The following is a 17,844-nucleotide window of genomic DNA, read 5'->3' as shown; positions in this document are numbered from 1 at the left end:
GTAGAAGTATCACTTTTAACATGTCCAAAGCAGGTATCTTGACCATCTTTCCCAAATCTGCTTCTTCCTCAGGCTTCTCCTTCTTAGTAAATGTCACTTTTTTTTTTTACCTAGTTGCTTATTCTAGAAAACTAGAAAGCATTCTTTTTTTTTAACCTCCTCTCCCTCACTCTCCATATTTTATTACCAAGTCCAGGAGGAACTATTTCCTAAAAATAACTTGAATGTTTCCATTTCTCTCCATCTCTGTCATCATCCCTCTAATCCTAGATGCTACCCTCTCTGATACTGACTACTGCAACAGCCTTTAGGTAACTAGTATCCTCATTTCCACTTCTTGACTCTCACCTGAACTCCCTACTTTTCATTCATAAGCCATCCTCCACGTAGCAGACTGAAAAAATCACAAATATAAATCAAATGGTAATTGCCAACTGGAAGAAAGTTCAAATGCCTTGATATAGTTTACACAACCCTGCCTCATCTTGAGCCTACCTATCTTTAACCAAACCTAGCCACAGCTCTGCTTTACCCACACTGCCTTCTTCTCATTTGTCAAATGCATCAAACTTCCCTGTTTCTGGAGCTCTGCCCATATTGTTCCCTCCGGCCAGAGCACTTTCACTCCTCACTTTGTCTGCCCAATTTACCTATATCTTCTAGATCTCAGTTCTAGAGTTTCTTTTTTAGCAAGGTCTTCATGAGCTCCTAAAATTAAACTGGATCTTCTTATTCTCTTAGAACTCTTATTTTCTTAATGCACCATTTGTAATTTATGTACATAATTGTATCTATTTTTTCATATCTAACTCCCCACTTGAACATAATCAAAGGGGACATGTTTATTTTGCACAACCCTATGAATGTACCACCTAGTATAGTATCTGTCAGGAATACTGGGTCAATACTTAAAATTGTTAGATCACGTAGTAATTCTATGTTTAATTTTTTGAGGAACCACTATACAGTTTTCCACAGTTGCTACACCATTACCATTCAGTTCAGTTCAGTCGCTCAGTTGTGTCCAACTCTTTGCGACCCCATGAATCGCAGCATGCCAGGCCTCCCTGTCCATCACCAACTCCCGGAGTCTACTCAAACTCATGCCCATTGAGTCGGTGATGCCATCCAGCCATCTCATCCTCTGTCGTCCCCTTCTCCTCCTGCCCCCAATCCCTCCCAGCATCAGGGTCTTTTCCAATGAGTCAACTCTTCACATGAGGTGGCCAAAGTATTGGAGTTTCAGCTTCAACATCAGTCCTTCCAGTGAACACCCAGGACTGATCTCCTTGAGGATGGACTGGTTGGATCTCCTTGCAGTCCATGGGACTCTCAAGAGTCTTCTCCAACACCACACTTCAAAAGCATCAGTTTTTCGGTGCTCAGCTTTCTTCACAGTCCAACTCTCACATCCATACATGACCACTAGAAAAACCATAGCCTTGGATGGACCTCTGTTGGCAAAGTAATGTCTCTGCTTTTTAACATGCTATCTAGGTTGGTCATAACTTTCCTTCCAAGGAGTAAGCGTCTTTTAATTTCATGGCTGCAGTCACCATCTGCAGTGATTCTGGAGCCCCCAAAAATAAAGTCTGACACTGTTTCCACTGTCTCCCCATCTATTTCCCATGAGGTGATGGGACCAGATGCCATGATCTTATAGCAATACCCAAAGAGTTTCAATTTTCCATATTCCTGCAACCCTTGTTCTTTTTTATTTCGTAACAGTCATCCTACTGGCTATCTCTTCATAGTTTTCACTTACATTTCCTTTATGACTAATGATGTAAAACATGTTTTCACATTCTTTTTGGCCATCTGTATATCTTTCCTGGAGAAATGTCTCTTCAAATGCTGTGCGCATTTAAAAATGAGATTGCTTTTTTGTTGTTGAGCTATAAGAGTTCTTCAGACATTATGGATATTAATCTCTTAGCAGATATACCTGAACTGCAAATTTTTTTCTCTACTCTGTGAGCAAACTTTTTACAATGCTGATAATTTTTTGGGGGGAGCAAAAGTTATTTTATTGAAGTCCAATTTATTTTTTCGGCTATGCTTTTAGTATCATTAGTTGTAGGAAAACCGAGTCACAAATAAAACGAAATCTTTTTAGTTTAGTCTCTTATATTAAAGACAAAAAAAGCACAACTGTTTATTCTTTCTGGGCCTTTCATTCCAAAATTAACTTCTGTCATTTTCCCCCCACTGTGTAACTAAATTTTCTATTTAGATGAGTATTGTGTTAAACTGACTTCAAAGTTCACCACCAGTCACTTTCAGCTTCATTTCTCTGTAATGAATTCTTCATTTTGATTCATCTCTTCAGCTGGATGAGTCTTCAAGTAAATTTTTCAAGAAGGTACAGAGGCTGAATATACTTTCTAGCTCCTGTATATTTGTGAAAATGTCTTTTCACTGTTATACTGCTTAATCAATATGCACTGGGTCTATAAATCCTTGAATTATATAATTTTACCAATAAACACAGACTTGGTTCCATTATTTTTACATTCAGCATTTCAAGTAAGTCTGATATGAGATTTAATTTTGTTCTCTTTTTTCAACTGTACATTTATAGGATTTTTTCTCTTTTATTTTAATACTCAAAAATCTTTTCTGGTATGTATCTCAGTCTCTTTCTACTGATTTTTGCCTGAATTTTTATGATAACTTTCAATCTGCATACAGTGTTCCCTTTTTTAGAAGAGGGATGTTTTCCTCAGTTAAGTCTTTGAATATTACCTTTTTCCTCAGCTACAGATAAAATTCTTGGTTTGGTTTACTTAGCTATGTTTCTTATGTCTCTCATCATCGTTTGCAGCATTTTCTTATTTGTGTTTGGTCATGCTGGGTCTCCGCTGTTGTAGGGCGGCTTTCTCTAGTTGTAGCTAGAGGGGACGACTCTGCCTTGCAGTGTGCAGGCTTCTCTTGTTGCAGAGCACAGGCTCCAGGCACATGGGCTCCAGCAGGTGCAACGTGCTAGCTCGAGGGTGTGCAGGCTTCAGTAGTTGTGGCACACGGGCTCAGCTGCTTCAGCAGCATGTGGGATCTTCCCACATCAGGGATCAAATCCACGTCCACCGCACTGGCAGGCAGATTCTTAACCACTGTACCACCAGGAAGTCCCTCACAGCCATTTCCACTTTCTTCTTTTTCCTCTGTAATTTTAGAGACTTTCTCAGATTTGTCCACATCACTAATTTAATGTCTGCCATGCTAATTCCATCCTTTCTTGCCTGAACAATAATATTTTACACCTGCTACCAAATCTTTACAGCTTTACACAGTCTTTTCTTTCATATCGTTGCTGACCCCCTTTTATCTAAACTGAGACAAAACAGAAAATTCACAAATTAAAATAAGTGTACAATTCAGTAGTTCTTAGTACTTTCACAACCAATACTGATATCTAATTCCAGAACATTTTTGTCCCCCACAAAGAAATCTTACATATGGTAGCAGTTACTCCCTATTTTCCCATCCCCTACCATTCCCTTGGCATCCACTAATCTACTTTCTGTCTATAAGGATTTGCTTATTCTGGGAATTTCATGTAAATGAATTATACAATATATGATCTTTTGCTATTGGCTTGAAATATTTCTCCCTTTAATAATGTATTTTTTTTTCAGTTCTGTTAATTTTGATTTATATATTTGGCACTCTGCTGTTAGGTGCATATACATTTTATAATTGTTATATTTTCTTGATGGATTGACTCTTTTATCATTATAAAATGACACTTTGTCATTATTAACAATTTTTGTTTTGAAGTTTATTTTGTCTCCTAATAGACAATCTAGCCCTTCTTTGCTATTATTTACAGAGCATATCCTAGTCCATCCTTTAAATTTTAACTAATTTATCTCTGAATCTCAAGTGAGTCTCTTTTTTTTGGCCTCACTGAATGACTTCTGGGATCTCAGTTTCCTGACTAAGGATTGAACCTGGGTCCATGGCAGTGAAAGTGCTGAGTCTTAACCACTGAACCACCAGGGAATTACCAAAATAGGGTCTTTCTCAGAGAAAGACAAACACAATATGGTATCACTTACATGTGGAATCTAAAAACAATGATACAAGTGAACTAATTTACAAAACAGAAATAGACTCGTAGAGGTAAAAAAACAAACTTATGGTTATCAAAGGGAATACCTGGGGACAGGGGGTAAACTAGGAGTTTGGGATTAACGGATACACACTGCTATATATAAAGATAAAAAAACAAGGGCCTACTGTATAGCACAGGGAACTATATTCAGTATCTTATAATAACTATAATGGAAAACAATCTGAAATATATATAGGTAAAACTGAATCACTTAGATAAACACTTGAAACTAACACAATATTGCAAATAAACTATACTTCAATAAAAAACAAAGTGAGGCTTCTGTAGACAGCATACAGTTAAATTACATCTTTTTAGCCAATCTGTAAATCTCTGCCTTTCTATCAAAGTATAATCCATTTACATTTAATGTAGTTACTAAAACTGTAGGATTTAAGTCTGCTATTTTTCTATTGTTTTCAATGTTTTATGCTTTTTTTTTTGCTCCTGGATTTCTGTACTATGTCCCTTTTGTGTCAAATAGCTATTTATATGTATATCATTTTAATTTCTATGATGACTTTTACTACATATAAAGTTATTTTCTTAGTGATTGTTCTGGGAATTAACATTCACATGTTAATATAAATATAAATCAACACTCTAAATTAATACCAACTTTACCATCTGAGCCACCAGGGAAGTCAAATTAATACCAACTTTAATAGTATATACAAACTTTTCTCCTTTATAACTGTCCCCTCCCCTCTTTACACTATTTTCACAAGTTATATCATTACACATCTTGTGTCCAATAACATAAATTTATAATTATTGTTTTATGCATGTCTTTTATGTCATATATGAGGAAAAGGGAACTACAAATAAAAATACCTTTCTACTGTCTTTGTATTACTTACGTAGTTACTTTTATTACTCTATTTTTTCATGTGGATTTGAGTTACTATTTAGGTTATTTGAGTTATTATTTAATCTTGAAAAATCTCTTTAGTATTTTCTGTGAGTCAGTTTGTTAGCAATGCAGTCTCAATTTTTGTTTATCTGAGTATCTGAGAATGTCTTAATCTCTCCTTTATTTTTGAAGTTTTGCAGGGTACAGAATACTTGGTAGGCAGGTTTCTTCCCTTAGCCTTTGAATATGCCATTGTAATGCCTTCTGGTTTATATGGCTTCTGAGGAGAAATCAGCTATTAGTCTTATTGAAGAGACTTTGTACATAACTCGTGCTAGCTGCTTTAACATTCTCTGTCTTTTGGTCGCTTATGATGTATCTAGACATGGATCTCTTTGAGTTTATCATGCTTGGACTTCCTTGAGTTTTTCAGATGCACAGTTTAACAGGAGTCCTTAAATTTGCCAGTTTGGGGCCATTATTTCTCCAAATACTTTTTCAGTCTTTTTCTCTCTCTCCATCTCATTATGTGTATAACAGATCGCTTGAGGGTAATCCATAGGACTCTGAGATTCTTCTGTTGACCTCTCTTCATTCTTTTTTTTATTCTGTTTCTCACACTGGATAATCTCAACTGACCTATCTTCACCAAGTCACTGATTCATTCTTCTGCCGGTTCAAATCTGACATTGAGTTTTCTCTAGAGAATTTTTTAATCTTAGTTATTGTACTTTTCAACTCCAGAATTTCTATTTGGTGATTTTTATAATTTCTATCTCTTTTACTGATATTCTCTATTTGGTAAAACACTGTTCTTATACCTTCTTTTAATTCTTTGTTAAATTTTTGTTTATTTATTTGTGGCTATGCTGGGTCCTCCTTGCTATGTGGGTTTTTCACTAGTTGTGGTGAGCAGGGGATATTTTTTATGCTATTTTTTAAAAGTAACTTTTCTAAACTAATTCTGTAAACTCTACTGAAGTTCCCACTCAACTAGCTTAGTGGTAAGCTAAGATATAGCTATCCTTAAACATCTATAAACAATAAATCTCTCAGTTTTTGCCAAGGCATTATGTGCATAGAGCCTTCAACACTGAGGGTAGGGAGTTAAAATTCTGCCTTAGCCTTTCCTTCCTTCTTGTCCAGAGCCTTAAGGGCAGGCAATGGTTAAAGGTTTCAGGTCTTTCCTAAGCATGCACACAGGCCTGTGCACATGTGTAAGTCTTCTAGAGTCCTAGGAATATGCCAATGCTTTTCAAAATATCTATGGATATCTCATCTTCAGTTTTTCCTTTAAAGGAGGCTCATACACACTGGATAGCTCTGAGTAAGGTCAAATATAGACAAGTCTTTTGAGTGGAGTCTTGAAAGAGGACTAGTTCTGTTCTACTTCCTCCAGTACTGGAACTATAGGCTGATATTTTTCAAGATTCTCATTGAGCTGAGTGTAGGGATGAGAACAGAGTAAGTTAAAATGCCACAAACTTACTATTCTTTATCAAGGTTCAGACATTTTTCTTCAATAAATGCTAACTACAAAGGCTACTAGACTTTGGTTTATTTCCAGAGTTTTGGAAAAGTTGTCTATAAAGTTTTGCCAAAACTCTGTTGCTTTTATCACAGGGTAAAATTTTTCATGCTACCATTTTTTTCTGCTACAATTTTTCTCTGCCATTTTTTGGCTGTAACTTCTCATCTTTTTAAAAAAATTCCAGCCAGTTCTCTCCCCATGGCTTTTTGCTCCTATTGACAGTTAAGTATTAGTAGTATGTACATTATTTAAATGTCTCTGAATATAAAAATAACATCTATACTTCATATTGGTATGAGGTATAAATGTCTTTAAAAATATACATGGTACCTATCTTCACAGACCTTACTCTCAAATATAACTGGAACCTTGTTACTATTTCACAGTGTTACTAAGACCCAAAGAATGTATTTCTAACATCTATCTCTTTCTTTCATTTCAGGGAATATTGTCACCCTGCTTATTTAACTTATATGCAGAGTACATCATGTGACATGCTGGGCTGGATGTAGCACAAGCTGGAATCAAGATTGCCGGGAGAAATATCAATAATCTCAGATATGTAAATGATACCACTCTAATGGCAAAAGGCGAAGAAGAACTAAAGAGACTCTTGATGAAAGTGAAAGAGGAGTGAAAAGCAACTTAAAACTTAAGATTCAAAAAATTTAAGATAATGGCATCTGTTCCCATCACTTTATGGCAAATAGATGGGGAAACAATGGAAACAGTGATAGACTTTATTTTCTTGGGCTCCAAAATCACTGCAGATGGTGACTGAAGCCATGAAATTAAAAGACGTTTGCTCCTTGGAAGAAAAGCTATGACCAACCTAGACAGCATATTAAAAAGCAGAGACATTACTTTGCCAACAAAGGTTCATCTAGTCAAGGCTATATGGTTTTTCCAGTAGTCGTGTATGGATGTAAGAGCTGGACCATAAAGAAGGTTGAGTGCCGAAGAATTGATGCTTTTGAACTGTGGCACTGGAGAAGACTCTTGAGAGTTCCTGGATTGCAAGGAGATCAAACCAGTCAATCCTAAAGAAAATCAACTCAGAATATTCATGGGAAGAACTCATGGTGAAGCTGAAACTCCAATACTTTGGCCACCTGATGTGAAGAGCTGACTCATTAGAAAAGATCCTGATGCTGGGAAAGATGGTTGGATGGCATCACCAATTCAATGGACATGAGTTTCAGCAAGCTCTGGGTAATGGTGAAGGACAGAGAAGCCTGGCGTGCTGCAGTCCACAGGGTCCCACGGGGACACAAAGAGTCAGACACAACTGAGTGACTGAACAACAATAGCAAATCTCTTTCTTTGTGAGATTACCTTTGCCTTGTGTTTTTGTTTTTAAAAGGATTTTATGAGTTCAATAGTTTACTCATTCTCAATTGAGACATTTTTTGGCCCAAATATTTGCAGTGGTTTATGACTTGCCCTCAGCCCCAAACTCTAGTTGGATCTTCCATATATATCTACGGAAACACAAAATACTCTTTAGACAGAAGAGTTTCAAGGCTTTCATCTAGGGTAGCTCTACTGGTATAAGAAAGTGTTATTTTCTATTGTTAATTCCATCCACTCTTAGAACAGATGGAAGAACATGAAACAATGACAACCTCAAGTATATAGCTAACAGATCTCTTCTTGTCTAATTGATGAATTCAGTACCTTATTTATAGGGACAATATTTCTCATGATACAACGTCCATTCCTGAGTCACTTTCTCTTCCCACTACTGTCACATTTTTCTCAAAGTTAATGTCTCCAGAGGGAAGAGTTAGGGATGTAAATGAATAGAAGTACACAGGAGACCTCAAAAATACTGGAACACTTGATCAGATTTCTGTTGGTACATTTCTGTCTTCTGAATTAGGGGGCTGGCTGAAAGTGAGACTGAGATCAAAGATTTTCCTACCTACAATCAATTAAGTGAGCTTATTTTATTTCTGGTAGCCATTAAGTGTCTTTTTAAAATCATAGCCATGCAGGTAGTGAAAAATTCTTTCTGGATCTTGGTTATAGGCTTAACAATCAATCCTAACATTGGCATCACGGTGGGAAGTCAGAAGCAGCAGTAACAGGGGTTTTTACCTCAGTTACTGTTAGACACTAGTTTGGTTTTCTTAAAATCAAATCTGTGTAACACCAGGGACAACTACTTTCCTTTTAATTTCTACACACATAACGATGTGTACTGACAAATCATGAACAATTCATATTTAAACTGAATCAAATCATCTCCTATGGACCAATCAATACGTTATCCCAATAATCAAAACCCCACATCCTACCAACTCAGTATACGTATCTTGTAATTTTCCACAGAAAATGTTTATTGAGCTCCTCCATGGGGTGCTATTCACTTTCTAAATCTACAGTTCTCTTGTGGTGATCTCATACAGGTGCTGTGGGATATTTTAAAATACTAGCGGAATAGTGATACTTAATATCTGGTGTACAGTACAAATAACCAAATCCCATGGACAGAGGAGCCTGGCGGGCTACAGTCCATAGGGTCACAAGTGACTTAGCACACACAGCAAATACACTACAAAAACGAGCACCTAAATGTTTCAACATGAGATACTGCTACATTCCTTTCAACGCTGTTGTATCTTTGCAGAGTTGGGTTTTTGACTGTTTCTGTAACAAAAATAGTAAACAAGAGTGGTTGTGTCCCATTTTATCTCATGGTTTGAGAAAGCTTACAGTGCCCAATAGCTGCACATATCTCAGCAGTAAGTAATTATGGTATTTATGAACACAGTAAAATATTTTCTTTCAAACACAAAACAAAACAAAACAAAAACCTAATATTTTTGCTTATTAAGTTGCTAGATCAAAACAGTATTTTTATGTCTAATAACACAATAGCTTAGTATTTGAAAAAAATACTTCTTGTAATTCTATGCTCCTGATGACTCATATCCACATGATGATGGGGAAAAAGATCACCCAACCAAAAACTAAGGACACTGTGAACAGAGAAAACTTGGAAACCTTTGTCCTAGATGGAATCCACTAACTAAAACATGTAACTGTTCACACAATTTTCTTGAAATATTTATTAAATGTTTGAGTGTACACAATATATCTGACCAGCTAACTCATCTATCTGAACCAGAGACTGATCAAAAATAGTTCCATATTTCACTTAAAAACTAAATAGCAATGAACTTTCATATGTCATACCTGAGTGTGAGCTCTCAATGGTGGTGTCTGATTTGGAATCCACAGACGAAGGAATCTGTGTTAATTGTGGAACATAGTACATCTTCGAACTACCAGAAGGCTTATATGGCAATAGTAAAGGCTGGCCTAAGGAGATAAAGATCAGAATAATTATTAAGAAAACATTTATTAACTAACTGAATACATATTAAGTACCCTTCAAGATTCCTGGGACATATTCATGAACTAGCATTCTAAAGGAGATAAACAGTAAACAATTAGCACACTAAATAAGTAAACCAACTAGTATTTTCATAAATTATTAGTGATATAAAAAATTAGAAAATGCTGAGGAAGATAGGAAGTACTGCAGAAATTGCAGCAGCATGAGGTTTAAATAGATTGGTTTTAGCATCTATTCCAATATACAGCAATCTATTCAAATGTATTTCTCTAGGAAATACTTTACCTTACACTGAATCCAAACCTGGTCACTCTTAACCCCTACAACTGAACTTTGGAGGTTCTGCCGCTAGAGTCAGAGAAAATAAATCTATTATATGTGGCAGATTTTCAAAATAAGTTTTCTATTATAAAAGTATAAATTCTCAATATTAAAAAAATATACAAAAGTAAAAAACACAAAGTTCTACTCTCAAAGATAGCTATTATTAACATTTTAATGTATTTCCTACATGTCTTTCCTCAGTATTTGTTTACATAGTTGTGTACAGTATATATAACTTGGGCTTCAGTTTTTCCGTTTTACATTAATACAATTTCCATTTTATTTCACAGCTTCACATTTTTAAAAAATCATTATACTACAAATTAAGTGTATTTAGCCCTTCTCCTAATATTAAAAATCAGGGGTGAACTACATTTTCAATAATTGAGAATTCTGTGAAAAAAGACTTCCTGTTTATAGCATACCTATTATCCCCTGCTGTCCCATATCACATAGATTTTATGATTTCAGAGTTAAAAATTATGTCATTTATAAAGTTGTTTTATTATCAACTATTAAAATTCTTTCTAAAATGTCTGTGACAGTATAATAATTTGATCATTATAGAGGATGAAGTCTTTTTCTATATACTTTTCTTTCATGATGTGGTAGAAACACTCAGTCTGTAACAGCATCTTTTTTTTTTTTTCCCCTTTATTTATTTATTTTTTCAGTGGGTTTTGTCATACATTGATATGAATCAGCCATAGATTTACACGTATTCCCCATCCCGATCCCCCCTCCCACCTCCCTCTCCACCCGATTCCTCTGGGTCTTCCCAGTGCACCAGGCCCGAGCACTTGTCTCATGCATCCCACCTGGGCTGGTGATCTGTTTCACCATAGATAATATACATGCTGTTCTTTCGAAACATCCCACCCTCACCTTCTCCCACAGAGTTCAAAAGTCTGTTCTGTACTTCTGTGTCTCTTTTTCTGTTTTGCATATAGGGTTGTTGTTACCATCTTTCTAAATTCCATATATATGTGTTAGTATGCTGTAATGTTCTTTATCTTTCTGGCTTACTTCACTCTGTATAATGGGCAACTATTGAGGTCAGGTGCCTAGAGCTCATGCACCGCGATGAAAAAGTAGCCTCCATTTACTGCAACTAGAGAAAGCCTGCGAGTAGCAACAAAGACCCAGCATAGCCACTAATTAATAGCCACTAATTAATCACAGCACGCCAGGCCTCCCTGTCCATCACAAACTCCGGAGTTTAGTCAAACTCATGTCCATCGAGTCGGTGATGCCATCCAGCCATCTCATCCTCTGTTGTCGCCTTCTCCTCCTGCCCCCAATCCCTCCCAGCATCAGGGTCTTTTCCAATGAGTCAACTCTTTGCATGAGGTGGCCAAAGCATTGGAGTTTCAGCTTCAGAGTCAATCGTTCCAATGAACACCTAGGACTGATCTCCTTTAGGATGGACTGTTTGGATCTCCTTGCAGTCCAAGGGACTCTCAAGTGTCTTCTCCAACACCACAGTTCAAAAGCATCAATTTTTCGGTGCTCAGCTTTCTTCACAGTGCAACTCTCACACCCATACATGACCACGGGAAAAACCATAGCCTTGACTAGATGGACCTTTGTTGGCAAAGTAATATCCCTGCTTTTTAATATGCTGTCTAGGTTGGTCATAACTTTCCTTCCAAGGAGTAAACGTCTTATAATTTCACGGCTGCAATCACCATCTGCAGTGATTTTGGAGCCCCAAATCTATTTCCCCATCTATTTGCCATGAAGTGATGGGACCAGATGCCATGATCTTAGTTTTCTGAATGGTGAGCTTTAAGCCAACTTTTTCACTCTCCTCTTTCACTTTCATCAAGAGGCTCTTTAGTTCCTCTTCACTTTCTGCCATAAGAGTGGTGTCAACTGCCTATCTGAGTTTACTGACATTTCTCCCGGCTATCTTGATTCCAGCTTGTGCTTCTTCCAGCCCAGCATTTCTCATGATGTACTCTGCATATAAGTTAAATAAGCAGGGTGACAATATACAGCCTTGACGTACTCCTTTCCCTATTTGGAACCAGTCTGTTGTTCCATGTCCAGTTCTAACTGTTGCTTCCTGACCTGCATACAGGTTTCTCAAGAGGCAGGTCAGGTGGTCTGGTGCCTAGGCATCCCATTAAAACACTCCATCAGCTACTGCTAAAATTTATCCTCGTCATTACTCTTCTTTTTCAGAATTTTCTTTGTTATTCTCCATTATAAAATTTAAGATCAATTACAAAAGTACAAAACAACAATTTTGCTAGAATTTGAGTACAATTATGTTAAGAGTATAAATTCATTTGGGAACAAATGACATCTTTACAATATTCAGTTTTACTATTCAGAAATATTTCATCCCTTCTTTTAGTCTACTGGTCATTTCTTTTCTATCCCTACACAGTGAAAGTGAACGTGAAAGTCAAAGTCACTCAGTCATGTCCAACTCTTTGCGACTCCATGGACTATACAGTCCATGGAATTCTCCAGGCCAGAATACTGGAGTGGGTAGCCTTTTACTTCTTCAGGGGATCTTCCCAACCCAGGGATCAAACCCAGGTCTCCAGCGTTGCAGGCAGATTCTTTACCAAACGAGCCACAAGGGGAGCCCAAGAATACTGGAGTGGGTAGCCTATCCCTTCCTCAGCAGATCTTCCTGACCCAGGAATCGAATAGGGGCCTCCTGCATTGCAGGTGGATTCTTTACCAACTGAACTATCAGGGAAGCCCCATTCCTACACAAAGATCCTATAAAATTCTTGTTCAGGTTATTTCTGAATATTTTATGTGGTGTATCACATATGTGAATAGAATTTTGTAGACAGCTATCACCTTTGATCAAACGGACCAGCTTCTTCAGTTTATCTTTAGAGACCATGATTTCCCCTTGTATCCTGTCATTACCTCTAGATGGACTCCTATTACACATGTCTAGTTTATAAAAATCACTTGATCTTAGCCAAAAGGCCAAGAAGTGATACTCGAGACAGAGTCTGATAGCCCCAGGAATAAGAACTCCCTCACTCTGGACACAACAACAACTTTTATATTACTTGGAATTACCACTCCATCATTCTGATGATTTGATATGAAATCCATATTACTAGTACCCTGCTTCCAACCAAGAAGCTGACTTCAGAGTGAAGGAAAGGAGACAAAAGGCTGATGCCTAAAGGAATTCACTGTTCTCATCACCAAGTCTGATCACCCACAACTATGGTAAACTAAAAGAAAAAAGAAAGTGAGTGAACAATTCACTGAAAACTGTTGTGGCACAAGCTGGTGGGTATCACTTTCTGAGGCTGGAATGCTAGCTTACAGAATATGGCATATGCTCAGAACCATATATGGTTCTGATACTTCTATCCCACAGACAGAATGCACGTAGTCAGGAAAAAAGGAAGGCGCCTTTAAAAGCCTTTTCTTTCCATCTCTGTGACTGTGCTTTGTTAGATGGAAGATCTTAGAAATAAGGGAGAGGCAATTCTATCAAGAGACAGGAGCCATCTAGTCATTTTACATTCTTTACATCACTGAAACAGTGCAGGCAATAGGGGGTCAGTCACAATGTTGACTAAACTATGACTGACCTTAACTATCAAGGAGAAATAAGGTTACCTTAAAAAAAAGACAGTCAAAAGGAGTCTGGCTAATAACAAGGGGACCACTTTACCAAGCTTGGTCATAGAAATTAACAAAAACTATTTTAAACTTAGATGTGTAGGGCTAGTGCAGTCTTCGCCTACTTAGGACTACTTGTACCACTGCAGCAAGTAAAAACCCAGCTAATGAGAACCTGGCTGAATTCAAGGGGAACAAAGAGATGTATAGAGGATGGAAGAATTTAAATAATAGAAAAAAACAGGCTATAGCCTTCACTTCTATTTGGACATGCTGGAGTCATCATTGTTAGAATATCGATTTATTAGTTTTCTTCTTCTGTCGGTGTATGTAAATTTTGCTCAAAGTTTGCAGAAAATGGACAGTAACATTTGGGCAGAATTAGAGTGGACCGAGAGCAAAAATGGCTATCACGTGAAGATGGAGAATTCTGAGAGAGACACGTGAGTTTTTCAATTGTCAACGAGTTTATATGTATGGATGCAGAAGTCTTAAAGTGTGAACTGCCTATCTATGGGGGAAGAAGCCACTATACAGCAAATAATAATTATTCCTGGAAGAGAAAAAAAGGACTGGAGAATGGTAAAGAGAGTTCAACCGTAAAATTTGCTTCTTCAAAAAACTTGAAAATTGAACTAAATGTAGACATACAGCATATTACCCTTAATTTAATTCAGAGCAGTGGACACCCAATCATAAATTTAACTTATTATTCTGTATATTTTAAAATATTTTTGAAAATTTTATGTTTAAATCCACAGTTAATCTTTTATTGGTAAACCAAACAATATTTACCTTTTAAAGTAGTCTTTTCTCCAAGTACCTGTATGTAAAGGTAAAACTATATAAACTGTGGCCTCTATACAGACTGATCCATATGATGTCAGAAGAGGTATAAAATACACTTTCATAGTTGCATTTCCTCTCTTGTGCTTCTGCCACCAACATGAGAACACAGAGCCAAGAGTAGGCTGGCTTTCAGAACAAGGCATGTAGAACAGACCCAAAGCATTTTTGCATCCTGATGCCAAACTTCAATTGACTAGTAAGCCCATGAGTGAGAAGAGCAAATGTTTGCTGTAAAGCTCTGAGATTTTTGAGGTTCTTACATGGTATAATGGTGGCAATAGGTAACTGACACATTAAAGATTTATTAGACTATACATTTTGGGGGTTTATTTTTATATTACAATAAAAATGTATGAGAAATATAACTATCTCAACATATAAACGTATTTATTCAAATTAAATTCAGGGCAATTTAAATTCAGAACAAAGCAATTTTCTTTATACAGTTAAAGTATATCCCCCCCAAAAAGCAAAAAGAAATAGAGCAAAAAAAAAAAATAAAGTATATCCCATCTTTACCTACAGACACATAAACTTTTTACATAAGCAGGAAAACTTAAAATTTATTTTGAATAGATTTGTATAAGTTACTGGATACTTTAAAATTAGTAATTTAAAGCTTCCAGTTTTATTTAGAGAAAGAATGGGAACTTAACTTTCCAGTTACTAGTCTGAAAAAGAAAATAGCTTGCTATAGTTCTGAATGTTACATAGTATAAGCACTATCAAAATATCACTGTCAAGACAGCATACAAACACCCTAAATGTAGACCGTACGGTAGAGACTGCTAGCTGTTCACCAAATCGCATTTCTTCTTCATCCTGGAAAGCACAGTTAAACTAGCCCTAGTCGGTGGAAAGCGATCTGGGCCACTCCCAGGCCCAGCCCGTAAGGGCCTCCCACGCGTGCACCTCCATGGTTTTCATCCCTTGCAGGGACTCTGACGGTGAATCCAAGGCTCCACATTTTAAAGACAGCAGGGTCATAGCCAACCTGGGTCCCTGGTCAATGCTTCACAGCAAGAAATAGACTGGTATTGTGTTTGCAAAATCTGTTTAATATATTATTCAAAATGATAGTTAAAAAAAAAGTCAAATCAGTCGCCTGCCTCTCTTAAATTGAACCTCTACAGTTTTTCAGCTTTCATGAACTACTTGCACTCTTATGACAAGTTATTATGAGATGAAAACATGTCAACCACAAGTAGCATGCATTTCACAGAGGTTGTTAACTCCAATAGAATAGAAATAAAAACATAATAAACTATATTCTCCTCATAGCTATGAAAAACAAACGATATAATCATGTACAGCCTAGTGATTAAAATTAAAGTCAGATTTTCTAACTAGAAAGACTCAATCAAGAAATTTCTTAATTACACACCAAAGTTGGTAATATGACCTAAAATGCAATCATATTCTCTTACCATCTGTACCATGAGGAACAGTAATCTGCTGAACTGAAGATGATGAAGCAAACTTGACAGGAACATTGCCCGACTTCTGTGTATTGAGCTCTGGAATTTCATGTCCACGATCTTCAGCATTGACAAAAATTTCAGATGAAAATGTGGCTTTACCCGGACTTTCTGTTGTTATCTGAGTGACTGCATCAGATGATAATTTTCCAGAGAAGGGAGAAGACAGCGTCTTAATCTCCTCTGGTGATCTGAAAAAAAAGAGAAAGGACACACAGGTCACATCCCTGGCTTATCACAAATTGTTACTTCTTTCCAAACATCACTTCAATATTTTGTGGAGACACATCAGACTCCAATGGTTAAGTTAATTCTGCAGTACCCTTTGCTTTTTTAGATACTTATTACAATGTGATCAAATTTATTTTAAAACTGACTTTTATTTTCAATTCACAGTACTATTTAATAACGACAAGGTCCTTTTCAGTTGAAGTGAAAATATATCCATTCAAAAATAAAGTTACTGGAAGTACACTATAAATTAGGAAAGTATGCTAAATACATAGAGTGTACAAAAACAAACAAGAAATAAAATCTTTCCTCAAAAAATTTATATATCAGTGGGGAAACTAGAGATTTTTAAGGTTTCAATTATGTATAAAGATTATAAAGAATACATATTAGGACATAATAAATAAATGACTGTATAAACAAGTAAATAATAGGAGGGAGAAGACAAATCATGCCAATAGAAGAACCCCATGAGTAGGTAAGCCCCTCTTGCCATTAACCTCCTCTGTAAGGAGGTGAAGCTTAATCTTCTCCTTAAGTCCAGTCCTGAGCTCACTGAGTTCCAAAGAAGAGAGCAAAAATGGGAGAGAAAGTAACTTTACAGTGGAGAAACCTGGCAAACACCATGTTATCCAAGTGATGATGGTTCACATCACCAGTTGATATCATGTGGACATTACATATTTTTTGTTATGATGCGGTGAGAATTCACCTATGGTATTCTTTGCCAAATCCCAGAACTCCAGTCCAATCATGAGAAAAACATCAGCCAAATTCAGATTGAGAAAAACTTCACAAAATGTCAGATCAATATTCCTCAAGACTGTCAAAATCATGAAAAACATGGAAGGAATGAGCAACTGTCATAGACCAGAGAAGACTAAGGAGACATGAGGACTAACTAAATACAATGTGATACACTGGATTGGGTCCAGTATATTGGGAACAGGAAAAGGTCATCAATGGGGAACACTAGTGAAATCTAAAAAGAGTCTGAAGTTTAGTTAACAGTAATATATAAATGTTAGCTTTTTAATTTTTAAAAATATACTATGGTAAAGAGGTTAACAGCAGGAAAAACTGGAAGAGGAGTTAACTGTTATGTTTGCATCTTTTCTACAGATTTTAAATTATTTGAAAATAAAAAATATTTACTTTTAAAAAATGGAGTAATACTGGATTTCCCTGGTGGGCCAGTGGTTAAGAATCCCCCTGCCACTTCAGGGGACATGTGTTCAATTCTCGAACTGGGAGGATTCCGCAGAGTGGGGTGACTGGGCCCATGCCACAGCTATTGAGCCTGTACTCTGGAGCCCGCAAGCCACAACTAGTGAGCCCACAAAAGAAGTCACTGCAGTGACAAGCCCAAGCACCAAACGAGAGAAAGGCCCCACACAGACACAGAGACCCAGCACAGCAAAAAAAAAAAAAAAAAGGAGTAATGCTCTATTGTATCACACTGATGTAAAATATCACATTTTATATCTG

General features: G+C 36.7%; 1 protein-coding gene across 9 annotated transcripts in view; it reads right to left on the bottom strand.

Annotated features, from left to right (window-relative positions):
* The window catches only part of ALMS1 (ALMS1 centrosome and basal body associated protein), a 208,613-nt gene that overhangs the window by 55,938 nt on the left and 134,831 nt on the right, over positions 1-17,844 (bottom strand). For all 9 annotated transcript variants that reach the window (XR_006343632.1, XM_043918385.1, XM_043918386.1 and 6 more), the window contains 2 exons: positions 16,075-16,316; positions 9,700-9,825 (listed from right to left, as the gene is read on the bottom strand). Coding sequence is in view for 8 of the 9 variants with exons in the window: in XM_043918385.1 (XP_043774320.1) it covers positions 9,700-9,825; positions 16,075-16,316 (368 nt within the window). In the remaining variant the exon portion in view is untranslated. The remainder of the gene's footprint in view (positions 1-9,699; positions 9,826-16,074; positions 16,317-17,844) is intronic.

Source organism: Cervus elaphus, chromosome 11 (assembly GCF_910594005.1).
Source record: "Cervus elaphus chromosome 11, mCerEla1.1, whole genome shotgun sequence".
In the NCBI taxonomy this organism is placed as follows: Eukaryota; Metazoa; Chordata; class Mammalia; order Artiodactyla; family Cervidae; genus Cervus; species Cervus elaphus.
Note: the sequence above shows the minus strand (reverse complement) of the source record. Positions and strands in the feature narration are given on the sequence as shown.